General features: G+C 45.2%; 3 protein-coding genes across 6 annotated transcripts in view; 2 read left to right on the top strand and 1 right to left on the bottom strand.

Annotated features, from left to right (window-relative positions):
• Nucleotides 1–16,413, bottom strand: part of LOC126562971 (eukaryotic translation initiation factor 4E1) — a 436,138-nt gene that overhangs the window by 87,456 nt on the left and 332,269 nt on the right. The window lies entirely within an intron of this gene.
• Nucleotides 1–16,413, top strand: part of LOC126561295 (supervillin) — a 137,323-nt gene that overhangs the window by 85,443 nt on the left and 35,467 nt on the right. The window contains exons 7-10 of one of the 4 annotated variants that reach the window (XM_050217339.1): nucleotides 609–1,810; nucleotides 2,757–2,963; nucleotides 4,361–5,740; nucleotides 7,790–8,309. In XM_050217339.1, coding sequence (XP_050073296.1) covers nucleotides 609–1,810; nucleotides 2,757–2,963; nucleotides 4,361–5,740; nucleotides 7,790–8,309 — 3,309 coding nt within the window. The remainder of the gene's footprint in view (nucleotides 1–608; nucleotides 1,811–2,756; nucleotides 2,964–4,360; nucleotides 5,741–7,789; nucleotides 8,310–16,413) is intronic. The other 3 variants (XM_050217340.1, XM_050217338.1, XM_050217337.1) reach the window with 3 other exon arrangements.
• LOC126563070 (protein lethal(2)essential for life-like) overlaps nucleotides 1–16,413 on the top strand; it is a 566,897-nt gene that overhangs the window by 1,822 nt on the left and 548,662 nt on the right. The gene's annotated exons all lie outside the window — the stretch shown is intronic.

Raw genomic sequence — 16,413 nt, forward strand, 5'->3', positions numbered from 1 at the left:
GGGGGGCTACAGGTAAAGCGCGTTCCTATCGAGTGCACAAAATTGGTGGGCGCATTTAGCGTGTTTCGTACTAATTGATAGTGGGTTGGGCCATGTGATATGGTGATGATAGTTTGAGTTTGGGTACCTGATATTGGTGACCGTAAAAATCGGGGGAAAGGGAAAGAATTAAAAATACGTTCTAGTAACAATACACTGCGTTGTGGTGACCAGGAGACAGAAACAAAATGTTGGAAGGTTTTTCTTTTGTATTCTAGTGGTCGGTCTTAGTTGTGACCTGCGTCGTAAGGCATCCTGTTCTGTGCTCTGTGTTTGCAAATAGTATTCGGTTTTACTCGGTGCCATCTTGAGAACGAATGTGCATTGTCAGTATTTGATCATCAACATTACCCCTTCGACTCACCATTATTTCATCACTGTACAAAGTGTGTGCTTGTGTGTGCGTGTTACAAATTTGTGACGTTTGTGGTTTGTGTCCATTTTGATATCCGATCTTTTGTGCCAGTATTTTATTTTGAGCGTGATGCTTGTGTTGCGTGCGTGTGATCTGAATTGTTCGATTTCTTTGTTTGCTTTTTCTTCCAAATCCCTTCTCCTTGCAAAAATAGTGCCCAACAGCAGCAGCAGCAGCAGCATCAGTTTCAACAGGAAGTATCGCCTTGTGATTCAAGATCTCCAGAGTGTGTTGCAGTACCTAGCGACGCCGGTAATGATGTTGATCGTAGTGAAGCAAGATCTGTGTCGAAGGATTCTACCGAATGTGCCGGTGATGAATCGCGTCTTGGTGAAGTTGGTGATTGTTTGGTAAAAGACAACAATACGGTGAGCGTATCGATAGCAGATCCAGTACCGGAGCGTAGAATTGCACCGGAACACAGCTGCTTGCGTAGTTCGCTGGAGTTGCTGATACAGCGGAGTCACTCGGTTGATCGAAGCGGTGAACCGAAATCTTTCCCTGTGACGGTAGACGATCCGAAACCATCCTCTTCCTCGTTTGAGCTTCTCTCGCCGACACTCGGTACAGCAGAATCGAACTCGCACTCCATCATTAGTGGTGAGTTTAACTTAGCCTCGCTGAGCTCCGACTCGGGCGTACAGTTTGGTGGTGGTCGCGGTGGTACCGAGGAACTGTCCGGCACAACCGATTACGTACTGTCGTCTTCGGTAAAAACAAGTGACAGTGAGAAATCACCTTCGAAGAAAACGATCGACGAGGACGAGGACGATCTGAACGCGGTGGAAGAAGCGTTGCTCGTCGAGGAGCAGCTGCTGGTAGAACGTGTCGGGGACGAATCGGACGAAGATCAGCATCCGGAGAGGAGAAAGGGGAGAGGCGTACTTCTGTCGCCTACATCTTCCTGCTCGTCCACGCACGCCGGTCGTGTGCTGAGACCGTCCAGCAGTAATAGCAGTGCTAGTAGTGAGGGCAGCAGCAGCAAGAAGGGCGATATCCTTCGAACGGCTGGTGTAGGTAAGAGTTGCGGAGGACATAGATCGTCACCCGGTGGTAGCACTTCGTCCTCGTCACCGGACAGTGGCAGTAGTAGCGATTTGAGCGATCGCGACTCTGCATCGACCGCGGCAGGACCCGAAACCGACGACCAAACAATGTTTGGTGGATGCGTTGGGTTTGGCCGCAATAGCGGCGGCGGTGGTGGCAGCAGTGGAGGTGAGGACGGCACTGACAAGGGATTACTACGACGATCCAGCAGTGTCCGGGCGAAGGCAAGCATGTTTGCTCAGCTGGAAAGCAAGCTGAAGGAGAACGAAAACCCACTCAGCCGGCCGATCGTTCCCCGTCCGAAACGAGGTAAGTACGTTACGTGTGTGTGTGTTTGTGTGTTTGTACGTGTCTGTATAGACACCGTATGGAGGCGCCTGGTTTTTTGATGTGCGTGCGCCACACAAAAATATCCCCAGGTTTTTAAGACCAAACTGCACGACATTCTCTCTGTCCCTGGGCGTGATGAGTCTCGGTCCATCTATAGGCGCCGGCGAACGAGTCGCCCTGGGAACTGTTGCACCCGGAAAATCTGTGTCAAGTCAAACTGCGCCAGCCAAGATCGGCTTTGGGGCTTTGGAGAGTTGAGAGTCGCGCGGTGAGGCGGTTGTCGTGAGTATATCACACAGTATGCAGTGTGCGTGTTATATTTTTATCCGTTAATCCTTCGGGGACCTCTCGCGCGCACACTTCTGGTTATGATGATGGACAAACACCGTTTTCCTCACCTTACGAAGCAAGGCGAAGGAGAGCGCTCAATGTGTGGTTCTGAGACGAGTCTATGAGAAAAACTAGCAAAAAGTGCTGCTACCGACGGAAAAGTGTCGACTCTTCGGACTGCATCTTTTTATCATTCATGCTCGTTTGCTTGAACTGTGTAAAAATAGCTTCCAATGTGTTTGTTTCATGCGCTCGTAAAACATATACATCATGCGTTTATCCTCATCGCTTGTCATCATCATCATCTTTGAGGTATTCGAGATATGGGTTTCTTGATAGAACCTAGACTATGCTTAGAAGTTTTTGATGCGAGAAGTGAGTTCATTTTGGATGTTGTACGAGTTTGTTGCACACACTGAAAAAATGTACACTTATTTTGCGGATGCAGTTTGGACATGCCTAATCAATTCGTTCATCTCCAATCGCGTTTGCGATGTCCGATTTCAAACTACGAACCGTCCAGCAAAAAAGCCAGTCCAATCTTAATGAAGAAGAAATGCTAATTCCACTTTATTCTTCCTCCCAATTTCTGTAGCTCAATTCACAACGCAGACGATCTCGCCAACCGACATCGAACGAAGCAATAACGCGATCAATAGCGGGCTTACCAGTGGCCAGTATCGCACGACGGCCACCAGCAACATATCGACGGTCCACCAACAACCGGCTCACCCAATCATGAACACGATACCAACGAACAATAACAACAACATAGTTTCGGATGACTCTGGCGCCGAGTTTGGTAAGATGCGCATGTATATTAATCTCTGCTTACGGAAACGTGCCGCTATTGTGTCTCGCTCTCTTTCGCTTTGAGAGTTATGTCTGATATTTTCTATTTTTCTTTTTGATGTGTGCCTCTGTGTTGTAGACAGTGATGAGCACCGACACAATTTGTCTTTGTTTGAGAATTTTTTATTTAAATTTAAAATTGAATGTTTTGTGTACGAAATAATTATCCCCAAGACCAGCTTCAAAACCTCAAAGCTGCATGGTTATGCATGGTTCTTACGCCATCTTTCGTTGTCATTTATACTTTACCACACCGCACAAGACACAGGTATTTGACGTGGTACTTGTTAACCAACAAATCTTCATCGGTGCGTTTTCATCCATCTGGTCTCTGGAAGCTGTGTTTTCGTATTAATAGGCAATGTCATTGGATCATTTGAAAAGTGTTTTAACCTTGCATTATGTTGCATGTTCTGCTGCATGTAAAATTAATTTAGCATTACTATTACCTTTAGCCAACAATCATTCTCTCTAAGTATGAGTGAACTAAACATTATATAAAGATCAATTTTTTTTTGCTAAGTACTCGTAAGGGTCAATCACCGCAAAAGATGTGACCTGTTTCGATGCCTTTGTCATCAAAAAAGGGAATGAGATTTAGTTTTTACGCCTCACTTTCGGATCGGAAGGAGGTCTGTTTTCTTCTTTGTCCGACCCAAGGTTTATATTTTCTTGTTATTGTAAAAGATGCAATTAATTTCAAGCCGTATTTTTATTTACTATCTGTCATTCTGATGACAGATGTAGCCATTGTTTGGTAGTTTTTGTTAGGGAACAGTAACTTTTTTTCAACATGAGCATATACAGTCAGTTCCCGGCATACGCGGCTAATGAGGACTGGAGATTTTTGCGTATTTCGAATATTGCTTGATACATCGTTTACACTTGTTACGAGATTTACACTCGTATTTAGAGATCGAATTTTAATTTATATCTTTCCGCGTAAGTCTGTTACTGACTGTTTTCTATATGTTTGGTTTTTCTATTCTATTTTCTTTCCATTTATTTTACTTCTCTTCTCTCTCTTTTCGCCATTTTTGCACGCAAAAAAAAACACACGCACGAACACATTTATCAAAAACAAAAACAATCACACAAAATCCACTCCACGTGCATGCACCCCCATGAACTCGTTCTGTTATTTGTGAATCACAAATTTGCTTGAAACAATACGAAAATTTCAAATACACACACATGCACACACGACACTTACTTTACCACACAACTTTGCTTACAACTGCAATTGGTTGTTTGTAATAATATACTGGGGCTACTGTTGATGTGTGGTATGTGTGTGTTTATGTGGCGCATGGCTCTTTCTGCTGGATGTTTTTGTCCGGGATACAGATCCCTCGACACTGCAAGTATCGAAGAAGGTCAAACTGTTCTCGGGCGGGTGTGTATCCGTCAAGGGAGTTGGTGAAGCAGGCGATCAGACGGCGGTGATGACGGCGATAGCAAATGGAAACACACCGGTCGGCGTGATCCGGCGTAAGAAAACGCTACTAAAGGTGCGCACGATCGGAAAGCTAGTGATGCCGAAGTTTCTAAACGATAGCAACAATAACATTTCCGTTCAGCAGCAGCAACAGCAACTGCCGCAACAGGAACATCCACAGCAGTATAAAGAAAACGGAAGTACCAATGGAACTGGGTCGGAAGGCGAAACGGACCTGCAGCATATCGTACCGAAGGTGGATCGGATACGAAGAAAGTTTATGAGCAACCCTTCAACGCCCAAGTTTTTCAACAGCACGGAAAATGGCGTCCGCAGTCCGTGTCAGGAGGTAGTGAACGGCGATGACGTGAGCGATGGCAGTGACTCGAATGTAGATTCGGGCAAGGAGAACAATTACGACAGTGGGGTGGAGAATATGAATGGATCGGGTCGTCCGCCGCAAGGCGGAGGCAGTTCGAATGTGCTCGCACTAAAGCGCAACTTCCTCAACACATCGAACCGCGCGAAGTCGCTGCACAAAGAGAAGGATCCGGTGCTTGACGTTTCGTCCGAGCTGGATGGTGTCGTAACGAAGGGTAAAGTTTCGAGCCTGGCAAACCAATGGAATCGGTTGCGAATGACGCTCGATGTGTCGTCAATACTGAAAACACCCGGCACCACCTTCGACACACCTCCATCACCTTCCGGGCGGGTTGGAAATGGACTGCAAGCGGAACGGCAATGCGAAAGTCTTCCGATTGCTTGCGAAACGGAACGCTCTTATCTGGTCGACACGTCGATGGAACGATCCGTGTCACAGAGCAATAACAATACGTCACTATTTTCCCGCAGCTTCACACGGAAAGGAAATGGTAGCTCGAAGTTTGCGCTCGTGGACGATCGGTTTGCCAAGTACTTTGGCTGTAAGAAGACGGGTGAGGCGAGCTCACCGACACAGAACGGTACGGTGGGCAAATCGATGATGAGCGTGACACGAAATGGTTCGACTAAGCAACACAACAACACACCACCACCAACCAACGGTTGCACGAACGGAGGCACCTACATGCAGCAGCCACGGCGCCGTACTCAGTCAATGCCGAAGGAAACGTTATTGCTTGAGCAGAGACTCGAATCGTTTATCAATACGATTGCCGCTGCTGGAGCGAACGGTAACGGTTGGGACAAGAAATGGAGCACCATTCAGCCGGTGAACACTGTGGACGAGTTGAACATTACCACCGAAGATCTGTCAATGGCGGATACGGAGTTCGATAAGCTGTTTATAGGTGTGTTTGTGTATTTGAGTAATCAAATGAGGAAGAATAATGTATAAACGCTAGCATATTCTTAATTGCTAGAGTTGAAAAAAAGTAGCATTATCTGCCATACGAAAAATCGCACATGTTGTTGCTGCTGTAGAAATTGTTTGTATTCTTCGTAGCGAGACTAGCGCCACCTGTTGAGTGGTGCGGAAAACAATGACTTTGAATTCGAGCAGTCGTTGAGCAGTTTTGCTCACCGCATCGCACGACTATTGAAATCCTTTTTTTCTCTTCTACTTGTTTTCATAAATTGTTTCTACATGGCAAAATTTTCTAAATAGATGATAATGCTACTTTTTTCCATAATTCGTGCAACGTTTCATTATTGGTTTTAATCATATGCATTTCCTTTATTTTTTCTCCATTCCTTCTCTGAAAGGTTGTTGTAGATGAGAGCTAGCTTGCGTGAAAAATGATCCCTTTTTTGTTGTATTACTATGAAGAAACTTGTAAGCTTTTACTATAGCAAACCATTAAAAATGTATACGTGTATATGTGTGTTCGCGTGTGTGTACTATTTTGTAAGAAGTAATATTTAAGAGCAAAATAGCGTTATACCAATATTAAGCTGTTAACGAAGTGCAATGTAGAAAACACAAAGTGAAACAAAAAAATGATCTTGCCGGAACGGTGGACACTTGGTGGACAAAAGCGGCACCGAAGGATCTCATAAAGTATTCCAAATGAAAGCTAAAAAAAAACAATGGTGAATTAATACCTAGTGTGTACTCTGGATGTGAAATAGAGACTGGATCGAATGAAGAAGTGATCAATTAGAAGTAGAGGATCGACTATTCAACCCAAGAAGAAGTGATCTTATGTACTTGCTGTGTACATCCACGTTCCTTTGCGTGTTTGTCGTGTACTCTGAAGTCTTGTGATTACCATCCCCGGAGTCCGGACCTGCATGCACGCCTGCCGGCCCTATTCTACTCACTACTCTCTGCATATCTACTACAAGCATTCAACACTCTTTCGTGCTCACACGCAAAACACCTCCTCAGCTTCCTATTTGTGTTGTGTCCGGATTCGCAACCTTACCCAGCTCGCGTTCGGCAAAAACACTCGAACGCGCGGCCCCTATTCCAGATCAGAAGGTGACGCGCGCTGGTACGTTCGTTTTACACATATACATAATGTTTTCCACCCCGTTAAAGTCCTTGTGTTTCGTTCACCTTTAACTACAATCGGGAATATAGGAGATTCTTCCTACTGTTCGTTTGTTTCTGTCCTGGTTCCTGGGGGTACGGTGTGTGGTATTTTTCGATGGGTTTTTTTTGTAACATTTTTTCTCCCCCCCCCCTCCACGGTCAGTGTCAAGGTGATGGGGTGATGTGGTGTGGAAAAATTGGAACGCTCGGTGTGTATGTACATTCGTAAATGGTTGTGGATTGGATGATAATGCAACGTTCGAAAGGAAATTGGTCATCAGGTCGCTAAGCCGCTCGGGTGCAATTCAGATTCAATCAATGCTTTCACGATAACATCTAAACAATTTGGTGTGCGTATGTGTCTGTCCTCGAGGGGAAAGAAGAGTTTACACGCTTTCGCTTTAGATCATCATGCTGACACGTGTGCTTTTGTTTTTTGGTTAATAGTCTGTGTGTATGCGTGTGGCATTGTGTGCTTTTGTTTTTGTGTGTGTATGTACATGTACGTGTGCTTTGTTAAACCGTGCTCTATGTTTCATTTTCTTCTTACCTTTAAAATCTACGCGTATGTATCTTGAAGCTAATTGCTAGAACAAAAAGGAAAACAAAATACACTAATCAAATAAAATGCCTAAGCTATTTAAGTGTGTTGATCAGTAATAAAATCTCCCTAATTGCGTGTGTGTGTTCAGTTTTCTCTTAAATAAATCGGTTTTTTGTGTTTTATTCCATTATGCTAACAACTTTTCCTTTGTCAATTTAAGGCACCTTTTATATAATTTCCAAATGCTCGTTTCGTAGATTGTAATCCATATTTTTATATCTCTATCTCTCGGATTACCCGTACACCCCAATGCAACAGAGCAAATGAGTCCTCGCAAACCACCGACAGCGTTTCTGCCACCAAACGCGCAAAAGCTACCGTTTATGGCGGAGCTGAAAGGTGGCATACTGAAGTCCAAATCTGGCTGCGTCGGACTGTTTCCGGCCGATCTGAATTCAGAGCTAAAATCGCGCCTCAAAAAATCTACCCATGCGGCTGTGAGCAATCTAAAGAAATCGACCACCGTCTCCACGATCAACGATGCGCCGAACAGCTTTGGTGCGCCCGGGACGCATCCGGGATCTTCGTCCGAGTCGGAGGACGATGACGAGGATGGTGTTGCACCGGGCAAGAATCTTGCGAAAATGCTGCGCAACGTGTCCAACACGGCCAACAGTGGTAGTGGAGGTGGTGGAGTAGTGCCACCGTCGTACATACCGGTACCGTTTCCGCGCTCGTTCGCGATCCCGACCGTTGCCGAATCTCAGGCCCTCAACCGGGAGCTACAATCGATCAACAAGAATCCAGCCGTCGCAAGGCGCCGTCGTCAGAACGAAGGGTAAGTTTGGCACTATTACATGACACACTTACGCATTTCGATGCTTGTTCGGACTCATCTTCTCACTGAATTATGTATGGTGCGCAGACCTCAGCACAGCAATTAATGTTTTCGCCTCACTCTTTGTTTTATATTACGCAAAAAGCGACACAAATGCTCAACCAGCATGACATGGCGCAGCGCGCAAGAGAAACAAGGAAACCCATACGCACATCAAAACTGGAAAGAGCCCTTTTTAAAATAATGCCATCCCACCCGGCATCGTTCATGTGGAGCCGATGACGACGTAGTCTGCTGTTTGTTCTGTTTCCTCAAGGGGGAAAAGAGTGGTTCCATCCTTAAAGCACGCAACGATGCATAAGATTACGATTATGATGTTGATGATGATGCCCTTTTTTAGCTTGTCCGCGCTGGGTTCATATGTTAGGGGAGCAAGGTGCATATCTGCTTCCATTGTCCACTAGGCCTTTCTTTCGGCGGACTCGGCGGCGGAAAGGATTATTTTTCGCCAAGCTTTTTACGACGGATGCTCTTGTTTTGTCTCGTAGGCACTCGACCATATCGAAGCCTCTCCCCCCTTCGAGGCATGTGTTGTTGTGGGGGACACATATTCCCATCAGTGCGCTATCATAAAAAGGTTTTTTTATTTCTTACGGCTGTGCATCCACTGTCCTCGGCCATGATGAAATATTGGTGGTTGTTGTTGTTGTTGTGGAGGCGTCTCTTCTGCTTCGTCAGGCACAAAATTGGGCAATTTCTTTTACAACTCCTCCAACGCGCGTGGGTGGATATGTGTGTGTGTGTGTGTGTGTTTTTTTTTGAGTGAAAACTCCCCGAAAACTAACCGACCTTGAGACGCGCCGGATGATGCGGCTGCAGCGGCTGCTATCCTACGGTATAATACATTTTAATTTCAACACTTGGTGTTAGGGGAAGAAGAGTAGCTGCTGGATGTTGAGATGCGATCGTCCAAGGTGTAATGCATGATGGTCAATTTCCTCCACCCTTTGATCGTTTGTGGTGGCCATTTGTGAGAGATGATCGTAATGGGAAGGCAGCTAATTACACAAGCCGAGCGAGCGCATGTGAAGGCCAATTGGCCAAAGTACCCGTGTCCGGGTGCTGCTGGTGTTGGGTGGATGGCTTGTCGAAGGTTTCACTTTCCTTTCCACACAATAATAGCGTGTGTCCATGGGGCGGGAGAGCCTTCTGTTCAGAACTGGTTGTCGGTAACTGTGTCGACGGGGAGGGATTCGTAATATCATAAAGTTCGACGTCCGTCCAGTTGAAGCTCGGCGTCGAGTGCGGTGTTTGATCGACCATAATCGACGGTCAATCGGCGTAGTTTTCTTATCAAAACAACCGTCTCTTTGTGTACAACGTTTTGTCATTTCAAAACAGAGCGACTAAAAGCTTGCCCACCCGTAAAGAAAAGTGAGAAGGAAATGATTTAGTAAGTGTATAAAAAATACAGTTGATTTAAATTCACGTAATTAATGCATATCACCGCATTAGGAGGCAATAGACTACATCTAGTTGATTTATTTTTTAATAAAAAAATTAAGTTACAAATAAATACACAAGAAAATGCTAACAAATTAATTGAAACTGAAAGGAAGTGACAAGATAGCATGTGCATCTTTCTCATTCTACGTTTATCTCGCTCTCATAACGAGAATCTCCTTCTGTAAATTCTCCCTCGTTTTTTACAGGGTTTGATGCATATAATGAACTTTTGAAACGCTCTGTGGAAATTTGATGTCAGTTAGGGGAATTTTCTGGATTTCCTTAAACAAAATAAATAAATACCTATACTTTGGTTACAAAAGTACGTCGTATCATTCAAATTCATTATTTGAACGGGTTTTTTTTCACTAAAATTAGTTCAAAAAACTTTTTCTTATCACTGCTTCTCTGAACCAAAGCTGATAGAAAAATTCCACAGTCGCGTTGAAGATTTTCTCTCAGTAAATGCAATATTCTACCATATGGTTGCAAAAGTTCCACAGCGGTGTGTTTAAATTAATCACCTAGGAAATTTTGTGTTTTCCTGATATGAATGGAAAAGACTGTACTAGTAACGATAGGATACTAATTTAGGTCTAGTAACCACATTTATGAATGGTTTGATTTAAATTCAACTATTCATTTAATAAATCAATCATTCATTCAACAATAAATATGACATTATTTCGCAATTTTTGCGCATAATATAATATAAAGTTTATTATAAAAAAAAATAACGTAAAACATCTATGCTAATGAAATACCTCAAATTTCAAGTACTGTATAAGAATACGGTTTCATTTTTACGCACCCGAGATGCATCATCGCGCGAGAGAGAGAACGGGCAGGTTGACGACGCGCGAAACATAACAAAGCGCAACGCAGCATAAAACACACACAAACACAGAGCACTATAGCGGCCGGGAGTAAACCATCTCGACAATTCAGTTTCTCTCTTACACTCGTAGCGTACGGACGTGCGTTGTCTAGGAGTGGTTCCGTGTGTCGCGCGTGTGTTTTGGTTATTCGCAGCATTCTGACAGTGGTTTTTTCGTGCAGCATTAGAACACAAGTAAAGCAAGGTGAATGTTTTACACACGTACATCTTCCTCCAGTGTACTTTGCAAACAAGCAATACCTTGAAAAACATTATTGTGTCCCCGTCAAATAGAGAGGGTGGAATGATGTCAGCTGTGTTCTGAATGGCAATCTGCTTTACCGCCACGGGTTGCAACGATGGGAAGGCACGATGTTGATGTGCCCATGTGTGCGTTTGTGTTTTGTGGTTGTGCCGTTTCTCTAGCTCTAAAACACCGATTGGCAAACGTCGCAATATTCCACGTTCACGATCGCGTTCGACCCAATTCTATATGCGCCGCTCGACGCTGTACGTTCCCATTGATGGATTGTGGTGCTGTTGTTTGGTTTTGTATAGAAAACGAAAGTAAACACAGTGCACAATCTCGTGCTGCACTGTGAGTTGCATCGATGCAACTGCTGGAAGAAAAAGCTAGCCAACCCTCTTCCTTCGGTTATTCGTGTTGTTGTACGGTGTAGTTACTGTCCGAGTGAACGTCTTTTTCGCGTGATCTTCTTGGGCAGACGTAAAACTCTTCTCGCTCCCCCTCCCGGACATCATCAACCCGCCGAGAAACAAGGCGGCCCCAGTACTCATTCACGTTCACGGGTCACGTTCGTGAGGAAAACGGACACAGAAAAACCGGTCGCGCTTGATGATCGTTTCTTTTCCCTCGATGCGCCCTAAGGTGAAGGAAGAGGGAGGAAGATCGTTAAGAGAAGGTTATGCGGCCCTCCTGAAAAACCCTGCTCGTCTGTGTGTGTATTTCTATGTGCGCGTGTGTGTTTTTTGGTATAGGGTGGGCATCTTCTTACCGGGTAGTTGAGCCGTACTCAAGTCTTCTCAGTTCAGATATCCAAAAGAAAGGGACAAGAAACGAAAGAGAAAAAACAAATCAAAACATCCGCCGTCCTCAGGAATGGCTTGGCTGGTTTGAAAGATCAACAAATATAGAGGGAAAAAAATGTAATCAGTTTTGTAGTTCCCGTAGGTTTGGAAGTGAGGAATTCATCTCACAGTACGGAGGGCTACTACGTTTTTCCTTGTCTCTGTCTCACGCTTCTCGCCTTTTGAAAATGGAGGATGAGCACCGGGCATCGATCATCATCAGCTGCTCGTAGGTGTTTGTAGTGTTTGAGGAGACATTAACATTTTCCTACCAAACGAACGAACGACACGGGTTTCTCAACCCATTCAACCTACTCAAAGGCAGGCCACTTCTCAGTAAAGGCCGCCGTTTTCATGCACTGTCGCGCCCATACTGTGTCGCGTTTTCTTTTACGCCTCCGGAACTAATCAGAGCCGGCGGCTCTAAGTGTTGTAGAAGCAAAAGCCCACTAGGAAATGTGACTTAACTTTATCCATCATCGCGCTCCCCGTCCCATCTCTTAGCCAGGGCGTTACGCGTGCGATCGCGTCTTGATCATCTCACAACAATAATGTGTGTTTGTGTTTATTTTCGTATGTTTCTTCCCGCACAATCATTCCCGGTTCGAGGGGGAGTATTTCCTTTTTTTTGGGGGCGCTTTGCCGGCGGTCCCTTCTAATTTTCCCCGCTGGACATGACGAAGACAAATGGTGGCTTAGTTTTGTTGTTTAAACGCAATGGGTAAGATTTTCTCCCTTAAGTTAAGTTCAAATCTTGCGTGATAGCTTTAACAATAGGAAAAAAATGGCGGCTAGATCCTCATTCTCCAGTAATAAGTCACAATGTTACTGCCGAACCTCTGACAAATTATACAAAGTTGATTCTTCTATCCAAATAGAGTCACCAAATAGAGAGAGAGTAGGCATCGAAAACCCGCTTGCGGATGCCTCAGAATCGGGCCAGCACGTTGCTGTAAACGTTTAGCGATAAGAGTCCGCCACGCCACAACAGCTTTGCCCAAGAAGTGTGCCGTTGATATATATGTTGGCCGTGTATAGCTTGAGAAGTTAAGCCTGCCGTTTATTGCGATCGTTGTTACGCATCTGCATTTCTTCATCCCCTTCTCTTTTTCTCTTCCCCGTGGCGCAGAACAACGCATTCTACGGGTTTGAGATAGCTCCGGCGGAACAGACGCGTTTGGATGCGTTTCTCGTAGGGCATTTCCGTATTCGGTGCGGTAGGAAGTGTTCGTGAGTGAGTGTATTGTGCTGCTTGCAAGAAGAATAAAAGAATTGCAACTACGTAAATAAGGGCCAACAACAAGCGAGCCTGAAGGTTCGTCCTTATCCGCCGTCCAGGTGGCGTGAAGACGTGTACCATGCAATATTGATTCTGGCGGTAGATTCGTGTGCTGCTAGAGTGTTTTGCGTTGCAAGACAAGAAATTCACCGGTGTTGCACTTTTTTCCCTATCCCTTTCGGGCGTGTGTGTGTGCGAGTGTACGAGAGGGATACAGAGGAGAGAGAGAAAAAACAAGGATCTAATTACAACCGGAGGAGGTCTAGCTTACCTGCGTTGCTCCTCAGCGTCATCGAATGTTTTCCTGAGAAGGAGATCACAGGTACGTTTCATTCAAGACGACATCAAAACAAAATAAGACCCACCGGTAGACAGGCAAACGACGTCTACATTACTCATGAACTTCCCGAGCAATCGTGTGCGATAGAGAAAGGCGAGATAAAAAGTGCTGATAGCACGCAACCGTTTGCAGTCGTCTCTAAACGCATTATCGCAAAATTCAGTCAGTTTGGAAGCGACACACCGTTTCACAATGATTAATAGCCGCTCCCAGATTCGGTTACGGCGGGATCTCCATAAAGTCTACCAAAATCGTATTTTCAAAAAAGGTGAAATCATGTTTTTGGATTGTAAAACACGTAGTCTCTACCTCTCGCTGACATTGACCTACGGGATGAGATTTGGAACTGCGCCCTAGAATCGAATTCACCCTCGGTTCACAATTAAAGCACACACAAACACAACTGTATAGCCCATCTAATACCATTGGGTACGTTGGTAGAATATTTTAAGAAATATTTTACCAATTCCCTAGACCCGCGGGTGACAATTTAAATCGTTGTCTGTTTCGGGACCTAACTCTGGAGTAAATCTTCGCTTCAACGGGTTTTGTTTGGTTGTATTGTTTTTAGTCTAGCCAGGTTTTGGGACGAAAAACAGAGGGACAATCCTTCTCAATCCCACCACACATTCCCAATCTCGTCTCCATGTTTATTGTATGCAACGGCAATATCATCATAACCATCCTTCTGGCGCACGTGTTTATCCCTTTTTGCAGGTTGAGTTGGCTCAAAAACAGAACGCACACAAAAAAGGTTGTTTTGTGTATGTGTGCACAGTTTGTTTACGTCGTGTACGTGTGTGGGTGTGTTATTGTCAACAAATCCCACAACGACCATTTTTTCGTGTGTGTGAAGGTTGACGATAGGGGGAAACATTTTCCACAACCCGATCCTTGCGCCGCCGCCTGCACAGTCGGGAAGCGCGGACCGGTTTCAAGACTGGCATCCGTCGGTTTCCATAGCAAGTAGCATACCACACCCCCGGGCCAGCCGCGTTTAATTCCCGATGAAAAAGTCACGTAGAAAGATAAACTTTTGTCCGTCGAAAACGGGAGGAAAAAACGCATCGTAAGAAATCATTGTCGTCCTTTGAAGCGTTGGAGTTGGGTTCCCCAGTTTTGGTTGATGGCATGGCGAGTAGTAGTAGTGTGGCCACGGTAAAGGTATTATGATATTATCTTCATTACCGTGTTCATCAACACGCTTCGAGAGCTGCGACTCTCAGGGTTTGTACGCTAATCAACGAAAAAGCCTTTTTGGCTCGATGGAAGGGATGTATGGACTGTTGTCGGTGAGCTAAATCCAACCAGGAACCTCCATAATGACCCGTCCATAATGAATGGAAGGAACGTTTGGGAATTGGTTTGTGTGTTTGTGTATTAGGGTTTCATTTTGTGCTTCCGAAATCACCACCAAAATGGTGTTTTAGGATTTACAAATCTCTGGGGACCATTTGTACACTTTTTTTTCCACGTGAAGTCAGTAGGAAATAGCTCGTGTGGTCCTTAATTCTACGCTAAAAGTGGCGATTTGGAAATGAAATTGCATACCTTCGGGCGTTGGCAGTTAACCCGCTACAGATAACCACTAGAATTCGATTACTACTGTACGCTTTCTTTTTTGGGGACTATCCCGGCAATGCTTTCTATGCAGTCAACAAACGGTGAAACATTTCATGGCCACACCATCACACCTTACGCTTGTGCAATGCAGTCAGTAAAAAGGCTCTGAAACACATAACGACGAGAACAACCCCGCTGAAGCCCGCTTCAGTTGCGACACACGACATAATAGTGTTCGGGGTGGACATTCCTTAGTCCCCATCGAAAATGTCACCGAAAAACGAAACGCACGGGCTTGCATGCTGAAAATAATTCCCTCAAGACAGGCGATTACTGTAGAATTTTCATCTCAACTTGTGTCTCTTCTGGTGCGTTACCGTCGTGCTGTACATTCAGCGCTAGCAGTGCGAAAGAATGCTTTGGCATTGGTTCAACCGAAAGACTACACTAGTTTGTTGCACTGTATGCTGATTATTTTAAGCGCGAAAACGCAACGCAATGAACTAGTTCGAGCGAGCGAATGCAGGGAGTTCGGTCGAGAAATTTCGAGTGATCGAGTGTTCGAACGGCGAAATCATTACATCCGCACGAGAAGCCGTGGATGAGATGTGATCTCGGGGAATCTTTCACTTGCCAGAACTGGCAGTCAGCAAACTCCTCTCACCCTCGACAAACTACACCGGATGTCCACAAATGAGTGGTGTGGGATTCGTTTGTTGGGAATCGAACTGCACGAACATCTCTCTCTCCAGAACCACAAGAATGGTCGCGTTGGAACCGGTTCCAACCACACCGACGGTCTCGTGCGTGGCAGGTTGTCCGGCAGCACTGTTTGGCCCGAAAATGGCAAACCTGTTTGTTGGGTGTTTTTTAATATATATTTTCAAACCCACCCGTCCGTTAGACCGCGGCTGGTGTAAAATTCCGCACACTGAAACGCAGGCAGTAAACCCGTTTCGGGGTGAGTAATCGAACGGATGGTGGGCTACCAGACCAGACAGCAAGAAGTAGTAGTGCGGGAATTGCGCAAAAGACTGAATGCAACATTGAGAGGCCCCCCTGTCGGACGATTATGTGTCTCGCTGGTGGGCTGATCTGGAGGAGGTCTGTCCGGTCGACGGCTGTGAACCGAGTAAACCCATTTGGGTCTGTAATTTCAGCTACTAGAACACTGGTGTCTCAGTATGAGGAGTGCATGGCCAATCCCCAAAAAATGCCATGCACATAATCCTATATCGTACCGAAGCACAGACCCGTCAGGTAGCAGCCCCAAAGTTATGCAGTCAATAGGGACTCGGCAACTCTAAGTCTTAATTCGAACGTTTTGTAGGAGTGGTGGCAAACCTCGCTGCAAACCAGCGCACACCTCATGAGAGGTAACATGTATAGTAGAGTTTACATTACACACGGACCCCATCGACGTTAGACCTGGCCGATGGTTAATATGGTT

The sequence above is a fragment of the Anopheles maculipalpis genome, chromosome 3RL (assembly GCF_943734695.1).
Source record: "Anopheles maculipalpis chromosome 3RL, idAnoMacuDA_375_x, whole genome shotgun sequence".
Lineage (NCBI taxonomy): Eukaryota > Metazoa > Arthropoda > Insecta > Diptera > Culicidae > Anopheles > Anopheles maculipalpis.